We start from the raw sequence: 15,975 nt of genomic DNA, 5'->3' as shown, positions 1-15,975 counted from the left end.
TTCTGGTCTCACCTAACAAGTCATAAAAGCAAGATTCAAAGATTCTAACTGTTTCATCCCAGAACAAAGTTCAAGAATGTTTATAAGAATACAAAAACATTTAGTCCCCAATAAGGTAAAATTGGGTCTGGCATACAATCAAAGACTCCTAAGCATGCAAACAGATAAGAAAACACAACCAGAAATGAGGAAACTAATTCAGCAACTAAAACTGACCTAGCAATGATATAAATGTTAGCAAAAGGGGCATTAACACAGCTGAAATAACATTCCATTGGCTCAAAAAGTTGAGATGTGAAAAATATAAAAATATCCAAACTGAACTTCTAGAGATAAAGACTACAATGTCAAACCTGAAACATACATTGGATAAAATTGATGAAACATTAAACACTAAAAAGGAAAAGATTACTAATTAAACTTGCAGACAATAGAAATTATCCAAAAATGAAGACAGAAAAAGAATTTTTTTAAAAAAAGAATACCAGCCAGCTGTGGGTCAATGTTAAATGGAATATTGAAAACGGACTTGCAGTTCAAAGATAGAGTAGAAAGGGGTGACAGAAAACTATTTGAAGAAATCATGGCCAAAATTTGTCCAAATATGATAAAAACACAAAATGTACAGATCAAGAAGCTCAGTGAATCCCAAGGAAAAGAAACATGAAGAAAACCACATTGAAACACCAAATTAAGTTGCTCAAAATCAGTAATAAAGGAAAAAATCTTAAAACACAGTTGGTGACGAAAAACATTACACTCAAAGAACTAGCAAAAAATGACTACAAAGGTCTCATCAGAAGCAATATGAGCAACGGTACAGTGGAACAACGCCTTTAAAGCATTGAAAGGTAAACTGGTCAATCTACATTTCTATACCTACCAAAAAAAGCCTTCAAAAGTAAAGGCAAAAGAAAGCTTTTCTCAGTATATAAAAGTTAAAATAATTCATCACCAACAAACCCACACTATAAGAAATATTAAAAGAAATCCTCCCAGCAGAAAGAAAAGATTATGAGAGATCTACGAAAGGAATAAAAAGTACTGAAAGTGGTAACAACATGAGTCAATATAAAAGATTGCTTTTAATTACTTAAATCTTTAATAGAAAACATGAAGCAGTATTATACCATTCAAAGATACACTATGACATGATACAGGTATAGCATAAAACCTCAAGCAACAACTATATAAAATAATAGTGCTATAGTTAACAAGGTAACAATGGCTATAAAACAGAATCATTTAAAATTAACCTAAAAGGCAAAAACACAGGAAACAGGAAATCAAAAACCAAATTGAGACAAATAGAAAATAGCAAGATGAAAGATTTTAATCTATCCTAAAAATCACTTTATTCTAAATACCCTAATTAAAAGACTCTTTTACATGTATTTTGTGTATGTGAAAATAAATTTATTTGAAAATTTACACATTTATATGTGAAATCTATATACTTTACCTGTCTCTTCTAGCATGCTGAAGGTTCCCTAAAGGCAATACTATAGCCTATGTTAATCTGCATTGCCAGAACTCTAATTTTAAAAGGTCCTCAATAAATATGGAAAGAAGAAGTCAGCCTACTAACTCCCAATTCATAACTCTTTTTTCTGCAGGAAACCCATTATTACTCATTCATTCATGTTAGTATGATTATGCACATAACAGCCTCCTTGGTAAAGTACGGCCACAAAATCTGTATCTACTTCTACATGTGACAGTTCTAACTAACCCAAACTAACATTATGTAAGCTTTCTTCTGCATTTCATAAAAATTTCCCCTAAATAAACAGTGATTTGTAGAAGCCAGCGATGGCACCTTCTACCTGAATACCTGAGCCACACTGATGGGACCATCTCAATAAACCAATCAGGAGGAGATCTGCAGCCAACAAGAGGAGCCATAGGAAAAAGACACCTTAGCTGCCACAGTAACACAGCAGCACAGCTAACTAAAGAGGAACTTCATTATACCCATCTTCTTGGCAATCCTTTTTAAATGTTCCCTCTTTCAAGTATTAAGTTAGAATGCTCAAGAATGCAGCATTGTAACAATTCTTAAGGATTTTCACCTTGTTTAGTGAGGGCCTCGCGGAGAGCAGGAGTTATCATAGCTCTTCTTTCACTAGCTTCTTTCTTCACTGAATTCTTTAACAAACTAGTTTTCTCTTCCTGTTGCTCTGTTTCTCTCTATATTAAAATAAAAAGAATGAAATCCAGAATTGGCATTGTGCAATGACTCTAACAGCACAACCATCATAAACACATAGCATGGATAAAAAGATTCACAATGAAACATGGCCCACAACACTGTTGTCTCCAAAGTGCTAACACTTGCAGTTAGGCAATGATCTAAAGACATGGCAAGGGAAGGCTTTTATTTCTCCCCAAAAAAAGTAACTACAGGTGTCCCCGGTGGCGCAAGGGGTTACACACAGCACTATGAAGCAATCCGCAGACTCTGCAGCATGAGTTTGATCCCCACGGGCGAGGGAGCAGCCCACATGGCGCAGCAGACCTCTCCTGTCTCACCCACTGCTCCCCTCAGCAGTGTGTTTCAGTAGATTTGCCTGTTCTGTTCCCCACTCAGTCTCTGGTGAATTCTCTCACCCCTGTACCTCTGGCCTGTACCCCAGTTCTTGTGTGCATAAGTAAATAAATCTTTTGTTAAAAAAAAAAAGTAACTACATACTCAAACATAAAATCCAACAAAACATGAGTCAACAATCCATTTATCTAGACAATGAAGATTTTTAGCGATCTTAAATACAGACCATTGCCTAACTTTATGAAATTATTTCTCTGAATTTCAATTTTCTCACCTAAAAAGGAGGAAAAGTAATTACATCTATGGAGTAGGAATGTGTTGAAGGTTAAATGAAATAAAATCACCAGGCCTAATGCCTAATACCTAATAGGAGTTCAATACATTATAGGTACTGCTGATCATTACATCCATAAACCCCAAAACAAGTCTAAAGAGTGCCCTGCGTCCCAGCCAGCCATTTGCTCAGAGACCAAGTTATTCCTCCACCTCCACCAACTGCTCCAAAGGCTCCTTTCAGTAGATTCCACAGGGAAAACTTCTGCAGTGACAGAAATCTTAAAGATAATTTCAAACTGGTTGTGTTTCCTTCTGATTTTGGTCACTAGAAAATTCAGCAGCCCACCTTCAATCACTGTGTAAGTCATGCATCATGCTTGTCTTGTATTCTTTACTTTACAAGATGACCCTCATTTACCCTTTACCATGACTTCTTGCTCTTCTAATAAATCTTATATATATATATATGTATATATATATTTTAAAGTTATCTCAATTTTGGAGGGGAAACATCACAGTCCTAATTAATAATGTGAAGACAATGCACAGTCTGTGTTATACTTTAGAGGAAATTATACTAAGAGCTGCAAACATTCAAAAGGTCAAAGGTTTCAAACCAAATCCCAGATGCTCTCAGTGCCTGTCCATTATAAATGTCCAGTCCACAACGAAGAAGTGAGTAGATTCATGGTAATACCTTTTCCATCTAAAAATGAAAACACTTCACAGACGACTTCACATTTGAGGTCTGTGTAAACTAAGAGAGGAAAGATGTGGTCCAGTTGAATTGATAAAAATTAGTAAGATTTAGGAGACCTAAATAAGGGAACAGGAAAATGACTAATTATAATAAAGCAAAATTCAAAATCAACAAGCAACTATAAACCAGAGACACACTACGAGGGGGGGAGGGGGGGAGGAAGAGGGATTAGGGTCAAAATAAGGGGGGATGGGAATTCTATGGGGAATATAACCAAGATGAAAATGCATACATTGTGCAAAAATGAAAAATGATGTAAAAAATATATTAAATAAATAAATAAATAAAAAGAATTGGTAAGAAGCTGGGCAACATGGAATTTGCTATATCAATCTGCCTACTTTTGTGAATGTTCAAGTTCTCCATACAAACTGTCTACACAGTGTAAAACAAGATTAAAAATTAAAATTTACAAATCAGAGAAAGAGGGGCCTCCACGGTGGCGCAAAGGATTAAATCTCAGCACTATGAAGCTATCACCAGCTACTACAGCACAAGTTTGATCCCTGGCCAGGGAACTGACCCACATGGTGCAGCAGACCTCTCCTGTCTCGCCCGCTGCTCCCCTCAGCAGTGTATTTCAGTCAATCCACCTGTTCTGCTCCCTATTCTGTCTCTGGTGAATCCTCTCACCTCCATGCACCGCTGCCCTCCCCCACCCCCGCTCTTGTATACATAAATAAATAAAAATCAATCTTTTTTTAAAAAATCAGAAAAAGATAAACCAGTTAAATTCGGAATTAACTTCTCTTCCTATTTTGTCACCTTAGGGACTTGCTCTGAAATAGAAAGTCAGTGAAAAATGACATTCAAGAGTCAAAAATACCAAATGAGAAATGCAAACCCACATTAAGTTCTATCTGTCCTAAAAGTCAACACTCCACACTATTAAATAAAATCAAAATGCTAAGTTAATAAACAGTTTTGCTTCTGTTAATAGTTTTCAGCTACACATTTCCAGATGGAACGCAAAAAAATTTTAAACAAACATCAATCACTTATTCTTATCTAGTATAAAAACAATCAGCTTAATGCTGGGCACTTTATTTAAAAAGTTAAAAGATTTCAGTTATTATTTTGTTAAAAATAAAAGAATACTTTGCCTTTTTTTATTTTAAGACTTTCAGATTTAAAAGCAAAGATGTGAGTTTGAAAGGAAAGTCATGTGGTGGAGCAAAATGAACTAACCTTGACCTTGAGAGCATTTACATGGCTCTGAATTAATTCCACAGCAAGTTACTATAATTCCCTACTAATCATGCAAGAATTGATAAGAGGCAAGCTGTATTTGCCCTCAAAAGCCTGTCACCACAAAGCATCACCAGTTTATTTGCTTACCCCAAAGGCCACATAAATCCAAAATCTGATGCAGCCGATGATGACAGTGGCCTCTGAGTGCTATGCTCAGAGTCCCATAGACACCTTCTTGAGGCTTTAAATAAAAATTTCTGACCCATATGAAATAAATACACTTTTAAAGAATGACCATGGAACACCATCCATGTCCCATCACTAGAGAAATTACCTATTATAAAATAGGACTGTAGCTCCAGATTCAATCATTTAGACACAAAATTTATATGGAAAGAAATCAGAGGCTATGATTAAAAGTCTTGAGCATTCAGGACAAACAACATTTATCACTCTTCTAAAGCAGTTAGTCTTCAAGTCCTATTTCCATATGCAGCAGTAACTTCATTTCTGGAAAGAAATACAATGGTTCACAACACTCCCCAAGGAAGTATAAAGCACCATTCAAATTCTAATTCTAATCTCCTAGGTGCAGACATTGTTTATTTATGCCCAGAACATGATAAGGTAACATAGGACTAAAAGTTGTTTTTTTTCTATAGCTGTTACATAGTCATAGCAGAAATAAAGGAAGATTCCAGAATGTCAACTTGGATTCCTCCCTGTCCCTGTATCCCACTTGACAATGAGCAACCAAATTTTAAAGTTTTAATTTAGAACATATCAATTCTCTACAATGCCACTGCTTTTGTCCCCTGCCTTGGTTTCTCCCAAAGGACAAAGTAAATGATCTCCTGTCTCCAATCTCTACTTTCACCCCTTCTCAACAACAAAACCCCTCACTTCTGGCACAAAAGAAAACTGGAGTTCTCGCTGAGCTCTTGCTTCCCAGCAAGTATTGGGTTGCAACCTTGGGAGCTCCCCAGGTATAACCTGAAACCAGGCCCAAAAGCAGAAAGCAAGGAGAGAACAAGGAAAGTGGCAAGCCATCCCAGGTTGGTAGGTAACAATTTTAATGAGCAAGGGAACTTATTAAGGCCTATACTGGGCAGCAGGAAGATGAATAGTTTTCCACATTTGCCCACCAAAACTGAGGCCAGTCACATACCTGAGGCCAGTCACATACCTGGTTCAGACAGCCTCATATCCACATTCTCTATCAAGACTGTACCCTTAGGGCAGTTTCTGGGAGACTAGGCCACACATTCCAAAGGTAGGGGAATGAAGAGCCTCCAATTGTTCTGGTCCAGCTCTTAAGTCAACAAATAGTCACCTTCTCTCAATGGGTTCCCCCAACAATATGAGAAAAGGAAAGCCAATTATAAATGAACTCCTTATGTACTTATAAAATAACTACAAATAGGGCCTCCCCGGTAGCACAGTGGTTGAGCGCAGGGTTGCGAAGCTGCCAGCAGCCTCTGCAGCGCCGGTTCGATCCCCGGCTGCTCCCTGGCCACCAGGGAGGGTCCCACATGGCGCGCAGACCTCTCCTGCCGCCCGCTGCTCCCCTCAGCAGTGTACTTCGGTCCTTCTGCCTGCTCTGTTCCCCGCTCTGGCTCTGGTGAATTCTCTCACCCTCCTGTGCTTCTGACTGTACCCAGTGCTTGTATAAATAAATAAATAAATGTTAAAGAAAAAAAAAAAAAATAAAAAAATAAAAAAAAATAAAATAACTACAAATAATTGATAAGATCTTTACAAATGGGAACTATGTGAACCCTTTGTAATAATAAGAGCAAAATGTGCTAATTTTCTACATTCACACCAATATTCCAAAAACCACAGTACCACCGCAATTTTGCCTAGGATAAAAATAAGGCCAAAAAGTGATGTCTTAAAAGATGTTAAGGTAAAATGTCACCAGTGGAATAACTGCCAAACAGGCATTTCCCAACAAACAAGCTTTTCATTATCAAAACATATATCTCTTCAGGGAAATAAGCTTCATGATTGCTTAAATCTGTTTGTCCTATTGATACTCATTTATCATCAGGTGACATCTACGCTTATCTTTTCACACAGACACCTTCAGGTTCTCTAGAGGTCATTTTTCTATAGTCAGACTGCCTAGGTCCCAGGCCACCCCAGTATCTACTGGCCTAATTAATGAATGACCCAAAACTACCAGACAGCTTTTTCTTGCCCCAGAAAAGCAGATCTCATTTATTTCAGTAACTGATTCCAGACCTGGCTGTTGAGCTTTCAATATTCACTCTCTGAGTTTTCAACTCTAAGAAGAACTATTCAAGTATAACTAAAAGTCCTTCTGTTACAACCCCCTCAGGTTTCTATTTCTATAATAAAGCAATCCACCCCACTCCCAATATACCAGTCACTTGCCATACCTAAATTTTTAAATGACCAATTTTAAACAAGACTCAAAGTACTATATTAAGGATGTTTTTTCAACTTTCTAAAAAGCAGTTTGACCAGGTATGTCAAGAGCTTTCAAATGGTTTTCATTTGACCCAATTGATTCTATTTTGGATAGCCCAGCTTAAGGAAATAATTCCAGAATTCACTATTAAATGTTCCTGGCTACACAGGCCATGAATGAGTCAGATTGGTTTAAAGGCAGTGTCTTGGGACTGAAGGGATATCCCCTTTTGGTTTTGGGTAACACTCAAAGCCTTATAAATAATTATGAAAGGAGAACTAGCTTCCATGCTAGTTCACAGCTTTGTAATCAGAATGCGACATACTGTGATCCTTTTGTATTCAAATAGCTGATAAATTGAAATGTTTCTCTGGTGAGTAACTGCCAAGCATTTGCCATTTATTTCTAAAGCTAATGACATTGATAAAACTGTATGTGTGCTTAACCAGAACATGCTAGGAAGTATTTAGCAATGTGCTTTACATTTAAAAGTCACGACATAAGAGAAATAAAATAAACAACCTAAGAATTGTCAGGTTCTTCCTAACTCCCTGTCCTTAACCCAAACTCTTCAGCTTCCTCTCTGGGAAGCACTTCTCCCCTGGCAAGCAGTCACAGGGGAGTAAAACAGAGAGATGGAATCTAGGTTTGAGCCCACTTATCATCTGACTTTGGAAAAATTGCTTTACCTGGCTAAGTCTTAGTTCCCACCCTAGAAAATGGCAACGTGGAGTAATAACAGTATGACATCAGGGTCAGAAAATTGTGAGGGCTGAGTGAGATCATCTAAAGTGAGGCCATCTAAAGTGGCCTGGGACCTAGGCAGTCTGAATATAGAAAAATGACCTAGAGAACCTGAAGGTGTCTGTGTCCCAAACATGCCATGCTCCCAGAACCTCAACCCTTCTGCATCTGCACCTGTCCCCCAAATTTCCAATGTTTCAAAATTCAGCTCTCTTCTTCAACATCACTCCCACCCTTCAAATTCTTTTCTGCTTTAGACACTCTTACTGCCTTATTTATATTTTGCTACAGAGGAAGGGAGGTATAGAAGAACACCACTGTGGTGGTTTAGTCAGGACATCTTATGCAATTATAGTTCATAGTTATCAAGTGCATACTATGTAGAAAGCAATAAAGACTTTAAATGGATGAGCAATTCTTCTATGCAAAAATAAATAAATCTTTTGGGCCTCCCTGGTGGCGCAGCAGTTGAGCACTGGGCTGGGAAGCTGCCCATAGCCTCTGCAGAGCCGATTCGGTTCCCGGCCACCAAGCGAGGGTCCCACATGGCGTGCAGACCTCTCCTGCCAAGCCCGCTGCTCCCCTCAGCAGTGTACTTCATCAAGTCTGCCTGTTCTGCTCCCTGCTCTGGCTCTGGTGAATTTTCTCTCACCCTCCCGCGCTTCTGACTATACCCAGAGCTTGTATAAATAAATAAATAAATCTTAAATAAATAAATAAATCTTTTAAAAAAAAATGAAGAGCCAAGCAGTAACAAATGCATCATTTAGGTTAGTACATTATGTCCAATATAAAGTTGAATGAAAGCAAAAGACAGATTCAGAAACTCTATGTAACCAAACACAAATGAAAAACAAAAACTGGTAGTTTTTCATCTCATGCTAAGGTAGAAAAAAATATATTTTCCCCTCAAATCAGATGATTTTATGAGAAATGTTTATAAAAAACCTGAAATATCATAAACCAGCTGCTTAAAGTTTACTAAGTCCAAAATCATTTCATTTCAAAAAATTATTTATATGGATGTTCAAATTTTTTGTTAGTGCTTTTTCTCCAGTGCCCTCTAATGGACATAAAATGAAAAAGAAAAATGCACCCACAAATTATTCCAAACTCTTACACATACAATAAATTTGCTGAGATTAGATTTTGAATGTTGTCAACACATACAAAAGCAGAATGGTAACTATGAGTAGTGATGGGCAGTTAATTAATTTCATTGTGGTAATTGTTCACAATGTGCACATACATATATTAAAGCATATATTACATATATTACACACCTTAAGAAAATCATTGTAAAAAAAAATCACATTGTAGAACATGTACACACACACACACACAAAATTTTTGTCAATCATACCTCAGTAAACTTGGGGAAAAGGACAAATTTTTCCAGACTCATCAACCACAACAACAAAAAAAAAACCTGTAAATATCTTCACTTATTCTGGTGGAAAACCCTGAAATCTATCAATATCAGATATTTCATGCACTAAAATTTATCCTATTTTTAGAAATTTCACCACTGAGAATTATTCAGATTTTTAATTAAAAGCCATAAAATTATACATTCACTTTGACCTAGTATATCAATATGGGGGAAATATAACCTAAAAAAAATTAATACATTTTTTAAAAGTTAAAAAGGTCTCATATCAGGGCCTCCCCCGGTGACAGAGCGGTTGAGCTGGGCTATGAAGCTGCCCACAGCGTCTGCAGCACCGGTTCGATCCCTGGCCTCCGGCCAGGGTCCCAAATGGTGCGAAGACCACTCCTGTCGTGCCCGCTGCTCCCCTCAGCAGTGTATTTCATCAGTCTGCCTGTTCTGCTCCCTGCTCTAGCTCTGGTGAATTCTCTCCTCCTCCCACACTTCTGACTGTACCCAGTGCTTGTATAAATAAATAAATAAATCTTTAAAAAAAAAGGTCTTAAATCAGTGCTAATTTTAATAGAGGAAAACTTGAAACAAACTAAATGACCAACTCTAGAAAAATGTATAAGCAAATATAAAACATCCAAGCAAACTTACTTCTTATTTCAATGTCTGTTAATTTTAGAGATTATAAAGCATCTTCACACACATGTTCTCATCTGACCCACAGGTCTGTAAGGTTGTAGTCCATGCTTCTCAGATCAAGGGATTAAAGTTAGGGAAGGTTAAACTATGCCGATAGATGACCAGGCTATATATAGATTGACTGGCACAGGCCTGAATCTACACTCCACGCATTTGTCATTCTAAACAGCTCCAATGCCAGGGCTTCTAAAATATAAAAACTACTAAAATGACAAGAGACAACAGCCACACATGGAAGAATTAGGAAAAAAGTAACCAATTGCTACAAAAAAGAGACGGTAATTTTAAATTCAGAAAACCAGTTTGGATATTTAAATTTAGAGCTTTATACTCCATTAGTCTTTTCAAACCTAGATGAGTTCCAGGTCTATGTTTTATTGTTTATGATGATGACTTTAAAAAGTCTAGCCAGATGTCTAATAGACTGTGCCACATTCTGGATTTTTCTAATTGTTTCTCTACAGTTAATTACAGGTTAAACATTTTTCATGTAAAACTACATAAATGTATACATCCTGCTACACATCATGTCAGGAGGCACATGTGACTCAAGCTTTTAATATTAATTATTTGATTGTTTGGTACAGGTGGGAATCATCTAATAGCTCCATTTGCAAAGGGACATTTTTTCCCTTTTAATGAGTAAATAATTTGTGGGGCTTTTCCCCACTGACATTTATTTTTGGCATGTCTAAGTGGTTTGGTCACTAGGAAGCTATTTTGAGACTATCTGAGTATCTGAAGACATTGTACCCAATCCTCATTTAAATTAATTATTATAGTGAGAACTGCACACGGGTGATTTTCTAATTCAACCATGTCATTTATATTTATTATCTGAAAGCCTTCTGTGAAAACTTTCTACTATTCCTCCCCTTATTTGGCGTAAAATAATCCATTATGTTCATTATATAACATTGTTCATTTTTCATGCTCAAATTGTTCCAGACTTCTTTTCATTGGCATAAAATTGATACACAACAATATGATTTGCTCAGGTGTATCACCTACTTTGGTATTTGTGTATATACAGCAAAGTGATCACCACAAAAAGCCTACTTAATATCCATTGCACAGTCAAAAACAAATTTTCTTGTGATGAGAATTTTTACAATTCACTGTCTTGGCAACTTTGAAATATGCAATACAGTATAAGTACAGTCACCATGCTGTACATCATAAAATGTCCCAAATATGACCCATTGAAGACTCTTTCAAGTGGTTCTTATGTCCTTTTGAGATGTCTCCATCAGTCTTTAAAACCTACTTATTCAACAAGATTTAACAGGCTCATCTGCTATTCTGTCTCCCACCCCTGGAATCTGCCATTTCTTTTTATTTTTTAATCAAATATTATTTGTTTGCCATTTGTTTACAAAATTATATAATTTGGGGAGTGTAACTTCACACCTCAACATGTACAAATGCTTCACTTCACCTCCCAACAAAGCTCCAGCGCCAACACACTAATTACCTCTTCTGTCCCCTCTTTCCTTTCTCCTCCCCTCTGTCAACCACCATACTTTTCACAGAATCTGGAGTTATTTTTGTTGTTTTGCCAGTTTATTTTCTTGTTACTATTCCACAGATAACAGCATTACTCACAATAGCCACGACATGGAATCAACTTAAATCTCCATCAATAGACAACCAGATGAAAATTGAGAGAGATCAATGGAATACTACTCTGCTATTAAAAAAAGATGAAAGTGACTAGATCCTGAGGTAATTGTGATTACAATTATTTCTGAAATAAGTCAGAAAGTGGAAGGCAATTACAAGAATCAGCTATTTCTCCAAGGAGCCCTAGTTCCTTTTAGTGGGGACTGATATTTAGAAAAGTAAGATTAAGTACTTACTTTATTTGTTTCTACATCCATGACATAATAAAGAATATATCTGGCTTTTGTCCCCAGTTTCTGGCACAGAGCTTCAAAAAACCTTGGCATTTCCTAAGTGATAACAGAGTCTTTGTAATGCTTATGAGGTGACTCATGGTGAACCTCAAGGTGATTTGGGATGGGAGCTAGTCACCAGAAACACACAGTAAACCAGTGAGATCTCCACAGAGGGGAATGAGATTGAAGAATGAGTTCAATCACGTGGCCAATGATTTAATCAATTTTGCCTGCATAGTGAGTTCCAATAAAACTTCTGGTTGCTAAAGTTCAGCAAACCTTCCTAATTGTTAAACACAGATATGTAGGAAAAGCAACGGAGCCAAATTCAACAAAGAGAGGAGACAGAAACTCTGGTGTCTTTCCCACTACTGCATCCCCAGATTTTATCTTAAGCCACTTTCATCATATGTGAAACTACTACATATTCCAGGTCTATCATGGAGCTTTATTCTTATGCATTAATTTGTCTGTCTCATCAGGAGCCAGTACCACAGTTTTAATTATATAATAGATACCCTGTAGTGTGTTTCACATCTAGTAAGGCTCGTCTTTCTCATTATGTCAAGGTTTTTTCAAGTATTCTTGCATGTTTACCTTTCCCCATGAACCAACCAGTATAGATCCAGAAAACACACACAACACACACAGACCCCCTTACTGAAATTTTTAATGGGACTGCATCAAATTTCTGTATTACCTTAAAAGAATGAAACTTTACAATATACTGAGTCACCCTAATTTTTTCCATGTGTTCAACAGGTGTGAGGTCGTATCTCAATGTGGTTTTCATTTTCTTTTCTGGATGATTAATGATATTGAGTATCTTTTTTATGTACCTGTTGGATTCTTGATCTTTTATGTGACTGTTGTAAATTACAACTTATCATTGGTGTTTGTTTAAAAACAAAACAGCTATTGTCTTTTTACATTATTAAGTCCTGCTTTTTTACCAAATGTCTTCATTTGAGCTTGAATAATTTTATCATTGATTTCTTTTAATTTTTTCCATAGTTTTCTTTGTTTCTAACACTTAAGCACTAACATTTCCTAGATTTTGAGAGCCTGCACCACAGATCTCAGCACCTATAGACCAAATTGCCATGCCTAAGTCCTGATACCACTCAGTCTGCACACCAGAAAAGCAACTTTACATTCCACTAGAATCTCAACATTAATCAACCTTACCATATTAGTCTTCCCTGACATCTTTATTCACAGCACCGAATAAAGTCCTTCCAATGACCTACCTTTTTTCTTGATTCATACCCTAAAATCTTCTGCCTATTTACTTCAAGCTCATTTTCACAAGACTGAGAGGGAAGATATTCACAAAGCTTAGGTAAAAATAGCAAAATGTATAAAACTCTCTAGGTGGGAGGCAAAGAAATAAAAACTGTAATTAAAATTCAGATGAACTATAAACACCAATACAGAATGCTGATGTTAGCCAATTGCAGGATCCAAGTTCATTATTTCCCAAAATTACAGTACCTTTTCTTTCTTCACATGATTCATAATCTTGCCGAGGTCCTCAACATCAACAACAGAATTTAGACTCTGATGGTCATCAGTACCAGACTCTTCCTCACTGGTGCTCTCAAAGGGCTCCTCTTCCTGGAACATCAAAGCTTCAGAAACACATTGCTCAAAGTAGCAAATGCTCTAGTATTCCCACCCAAATTGTGAGTTCACTGGATGGATAGGAGAGATTTTGGGCTAGTAGTCAACAAACCGTCCCACAAGTATTCCCTGCCTTAGGCTAAATCTGAAAGCACTCATCAATTACACATTGTATATGGCTACTTTCTTTGTACAATGGCAGAACTAATAGTTGCAACAGAAATCATATAGATCACAAAGCTGAAAATATTTACTTGCTGGCCCTCTACAAAAAAGTTTCCTGACTCTGTTTTAAACAAAAAACCAACCACAATTAAATTAAATACAAGAATGAGGAAACAGAAGGAATCAAGCATTCTTGGGCTTCTTTAGGTCACTGAGATGCTACATTGACATATATTGATAAAAGCATTAATCCATCAAAAAGATGTAACAACTGTACGCATGTATACACTTAACATATAAAACACATAAAGCAAAAGTTGCCAGAACTGAAGGGAGATATTCAATTTCCAGTAACAAATAGAACAAGCAGTTAGAAGATCAGTGAAGAAAAACAGGACTGAGTCAACACTATAATCCAATCAGACCTAACATTCAGAACATTCTACCCCAAACTAGGAGATAATACATTTTTCTCAAATACACATGGGAACATTCTCCAGGCCACAAAACAAGTCTTAGTCAATTTAAAAAGATTAAAATCCTCTAAAGTACCTTCTCCAATCATTGTGAAACTCAATAGTATCTAAATGAATAAAATATCTAAGAAAAAATTTAATCAAGGTGGTGAAATACTTGTAAATGAAAAGGAATTGAAGATCACCTAAATAAATGGAAAGATCTCCCATGTTCAGGCACTGGGAAACTTAAAACTGATGAGATGACAATACCATTAATGTAATCCAGACTCAATACAATCCCTATCAAAACCCTAACGTTTTTTGCAAAAATGGAATTACAAGGAACCCCAAGGAGCCAAAAAAAAAGTTGGAGAGCCCACTTTTTCAAAGCTTAACTACAAAGCTACAGTGGAGAAAGGCTAGGGAGAAAGAGTATGAAACAGTCATCTTAGACAATGAGAAAGGAAACTTACAAGAGAATGTTAAAGAGATTATTGGGCAGTTTTGAGTGTATCCTTGAGCCTGTGGTCATAAGTATGAGGTCAAACAGCAAGCAGGTAGCACCAGAAAAGGCAGAAAGCAGGATTCACCTGGCTCAGGGTTTAGCCAATAGAGCTAGAGAAAGAAGGGGAACGTGATTAAGATGGCTATAAAAGAATGAGTATAGGTTAAATTGGGTAAGGACAAATGGAAGTAAGCAGTTTTCATTATCCAATGAAAAAGCTATGGGATCAGAAGAATTTAAAAGCCGGAACAACAGAAAGAAATCAACGTTCAGATCACAGCAGCATGAAATTTCAGAGATGACCACGGAAGAGAGAGACCAAGGGTGATGAAGAAAATGGTTGGTGGAGGTCTCAAGGTCAGAAAGCTGGCAGGCTCAATGCTAGAGAAATTATCTACCTGGATGATTTAGCCACAAAGAGCAATGACAGGAACAAGGGTATAGAGAAAGACAGTGAGTCAGATGTAAAGTTGTTGCTGAATGACACAAGTGACCAGGCGGCCATAAGACAACAAGCTGTGAAGACAGCAACTGTGATGTGGCTGATCACATAACCTTCAAAGGAAATGGAGTAACTGAAGGAAGAGAGAAATGTTTATAATGTGAGGGATGAAAGAAATGCATCTAGGATGATGGTTTGCAACTTCACATTTAAGTGATTAACAGAGCCATTAAATAAGAAAAGTCTGGAGGAATACATGATTTGTAGATTAAAAAAATAAAGCTCAGCCCAGGACACATTTTACTTCTCTGGGCCTCAATTCCCAACCTACAAACTGTGGTAAAAATCTGCTTAACTCTGGCAATGAAATGATTAAAGAAGAGACACAGGGACACATCCAGCACAACAAGGCTTAATTTCTAAGGGCAAACTCACTCTAAAATACCAGACCTTCCTTCTAACCAGAAGCCAATGAAATAGTTTCTCAAGGCAGAGGTAAAGTTCAGGGTCCCCAAACACAGGAGGAAGGCCTTGAGACATGGACCCACGGGACACACCTCAGTGTCTCTGTGATGTGGTCCTACTTGAGTGTGGGACCCTAGTTCCATTTCCTCTGAGCCATGATGATTAGATTCACATTTGCCTTTCTTGCACTTGCCGCCACAGGATTTTTTCTCTCCTTTACAAAGCACCTCTAGCCGGGCGATGAACTTGGTCTTCCAAGCACTGAAGTCAGCTTCAATGCTGCCATGTTTGCTTTTAATCACGTCACAGTCTCCCTCTCCTCGAGGCATCACTCGATGAGCTCCGAGCATCCAGAGCCACTTATCAACATTTTTGCCAACCTG

At 37.2% G+C, this 15,975-nt stretch overlaps 1 protein-coding gene across 3 annotated transcripts in view; it reads right to left on the bottom strand.

The window, feature by feature from the left end:
• The window catches only part of LOC119241486 (S-adenosyl-L-methionine-dependent tRNA 4-demethylwyosine synthase TYW1), a 111,584-nt gene that overhangs the window by 83,159 nt on the left and 12,450 nt on the right, over positions 1-15,975 (bottom strand). For all 3 annotated transcript variants that reach the window (XM_037506788.2, XM_037506789.2, XM_054693579.1), the window contains 3 exons: positions 15,685-15,972; positions 13,429-13,551; positions 2,073-2,190 (listed from right to left, as the gene is read on the bottom strand). In XM_037506788.2, coding sequence (XP_037362685.1) covers positions 2,073-2,190; positions 13,429-13,551; positions 15,685-15,972 — 529 coding nt within the window. The remainder of the gene's footprint in view (positions 1-2,072; positions 2,191-13,428; positions 13,552-15,684; positions 15,973-15,975) is intronic.

The sequence above is a fragment of the Talpa occidentalis genome, unplaced genomic scaffold (assembly GCF_014898055.3).
Source record: "Talpa occidentalis isolate TD23 unplaced genomic scaffold, MPIMG_talOcc4v2.1 talOcc4.12, whole genome shotgun sequence".
In the NCBI taxonomy this organism is placed as follows: Eukaryota; Metazoa; Chordata; class Mammalia; order Eulipotyphla; family Talpidae; genus Talpa; species Talpa occidentalis.
The sequence above is the reverse complement of the archived record's forward strand: the minus strand, read 5'-3'. Positions and strand labels throughout refer to the sequence as shown.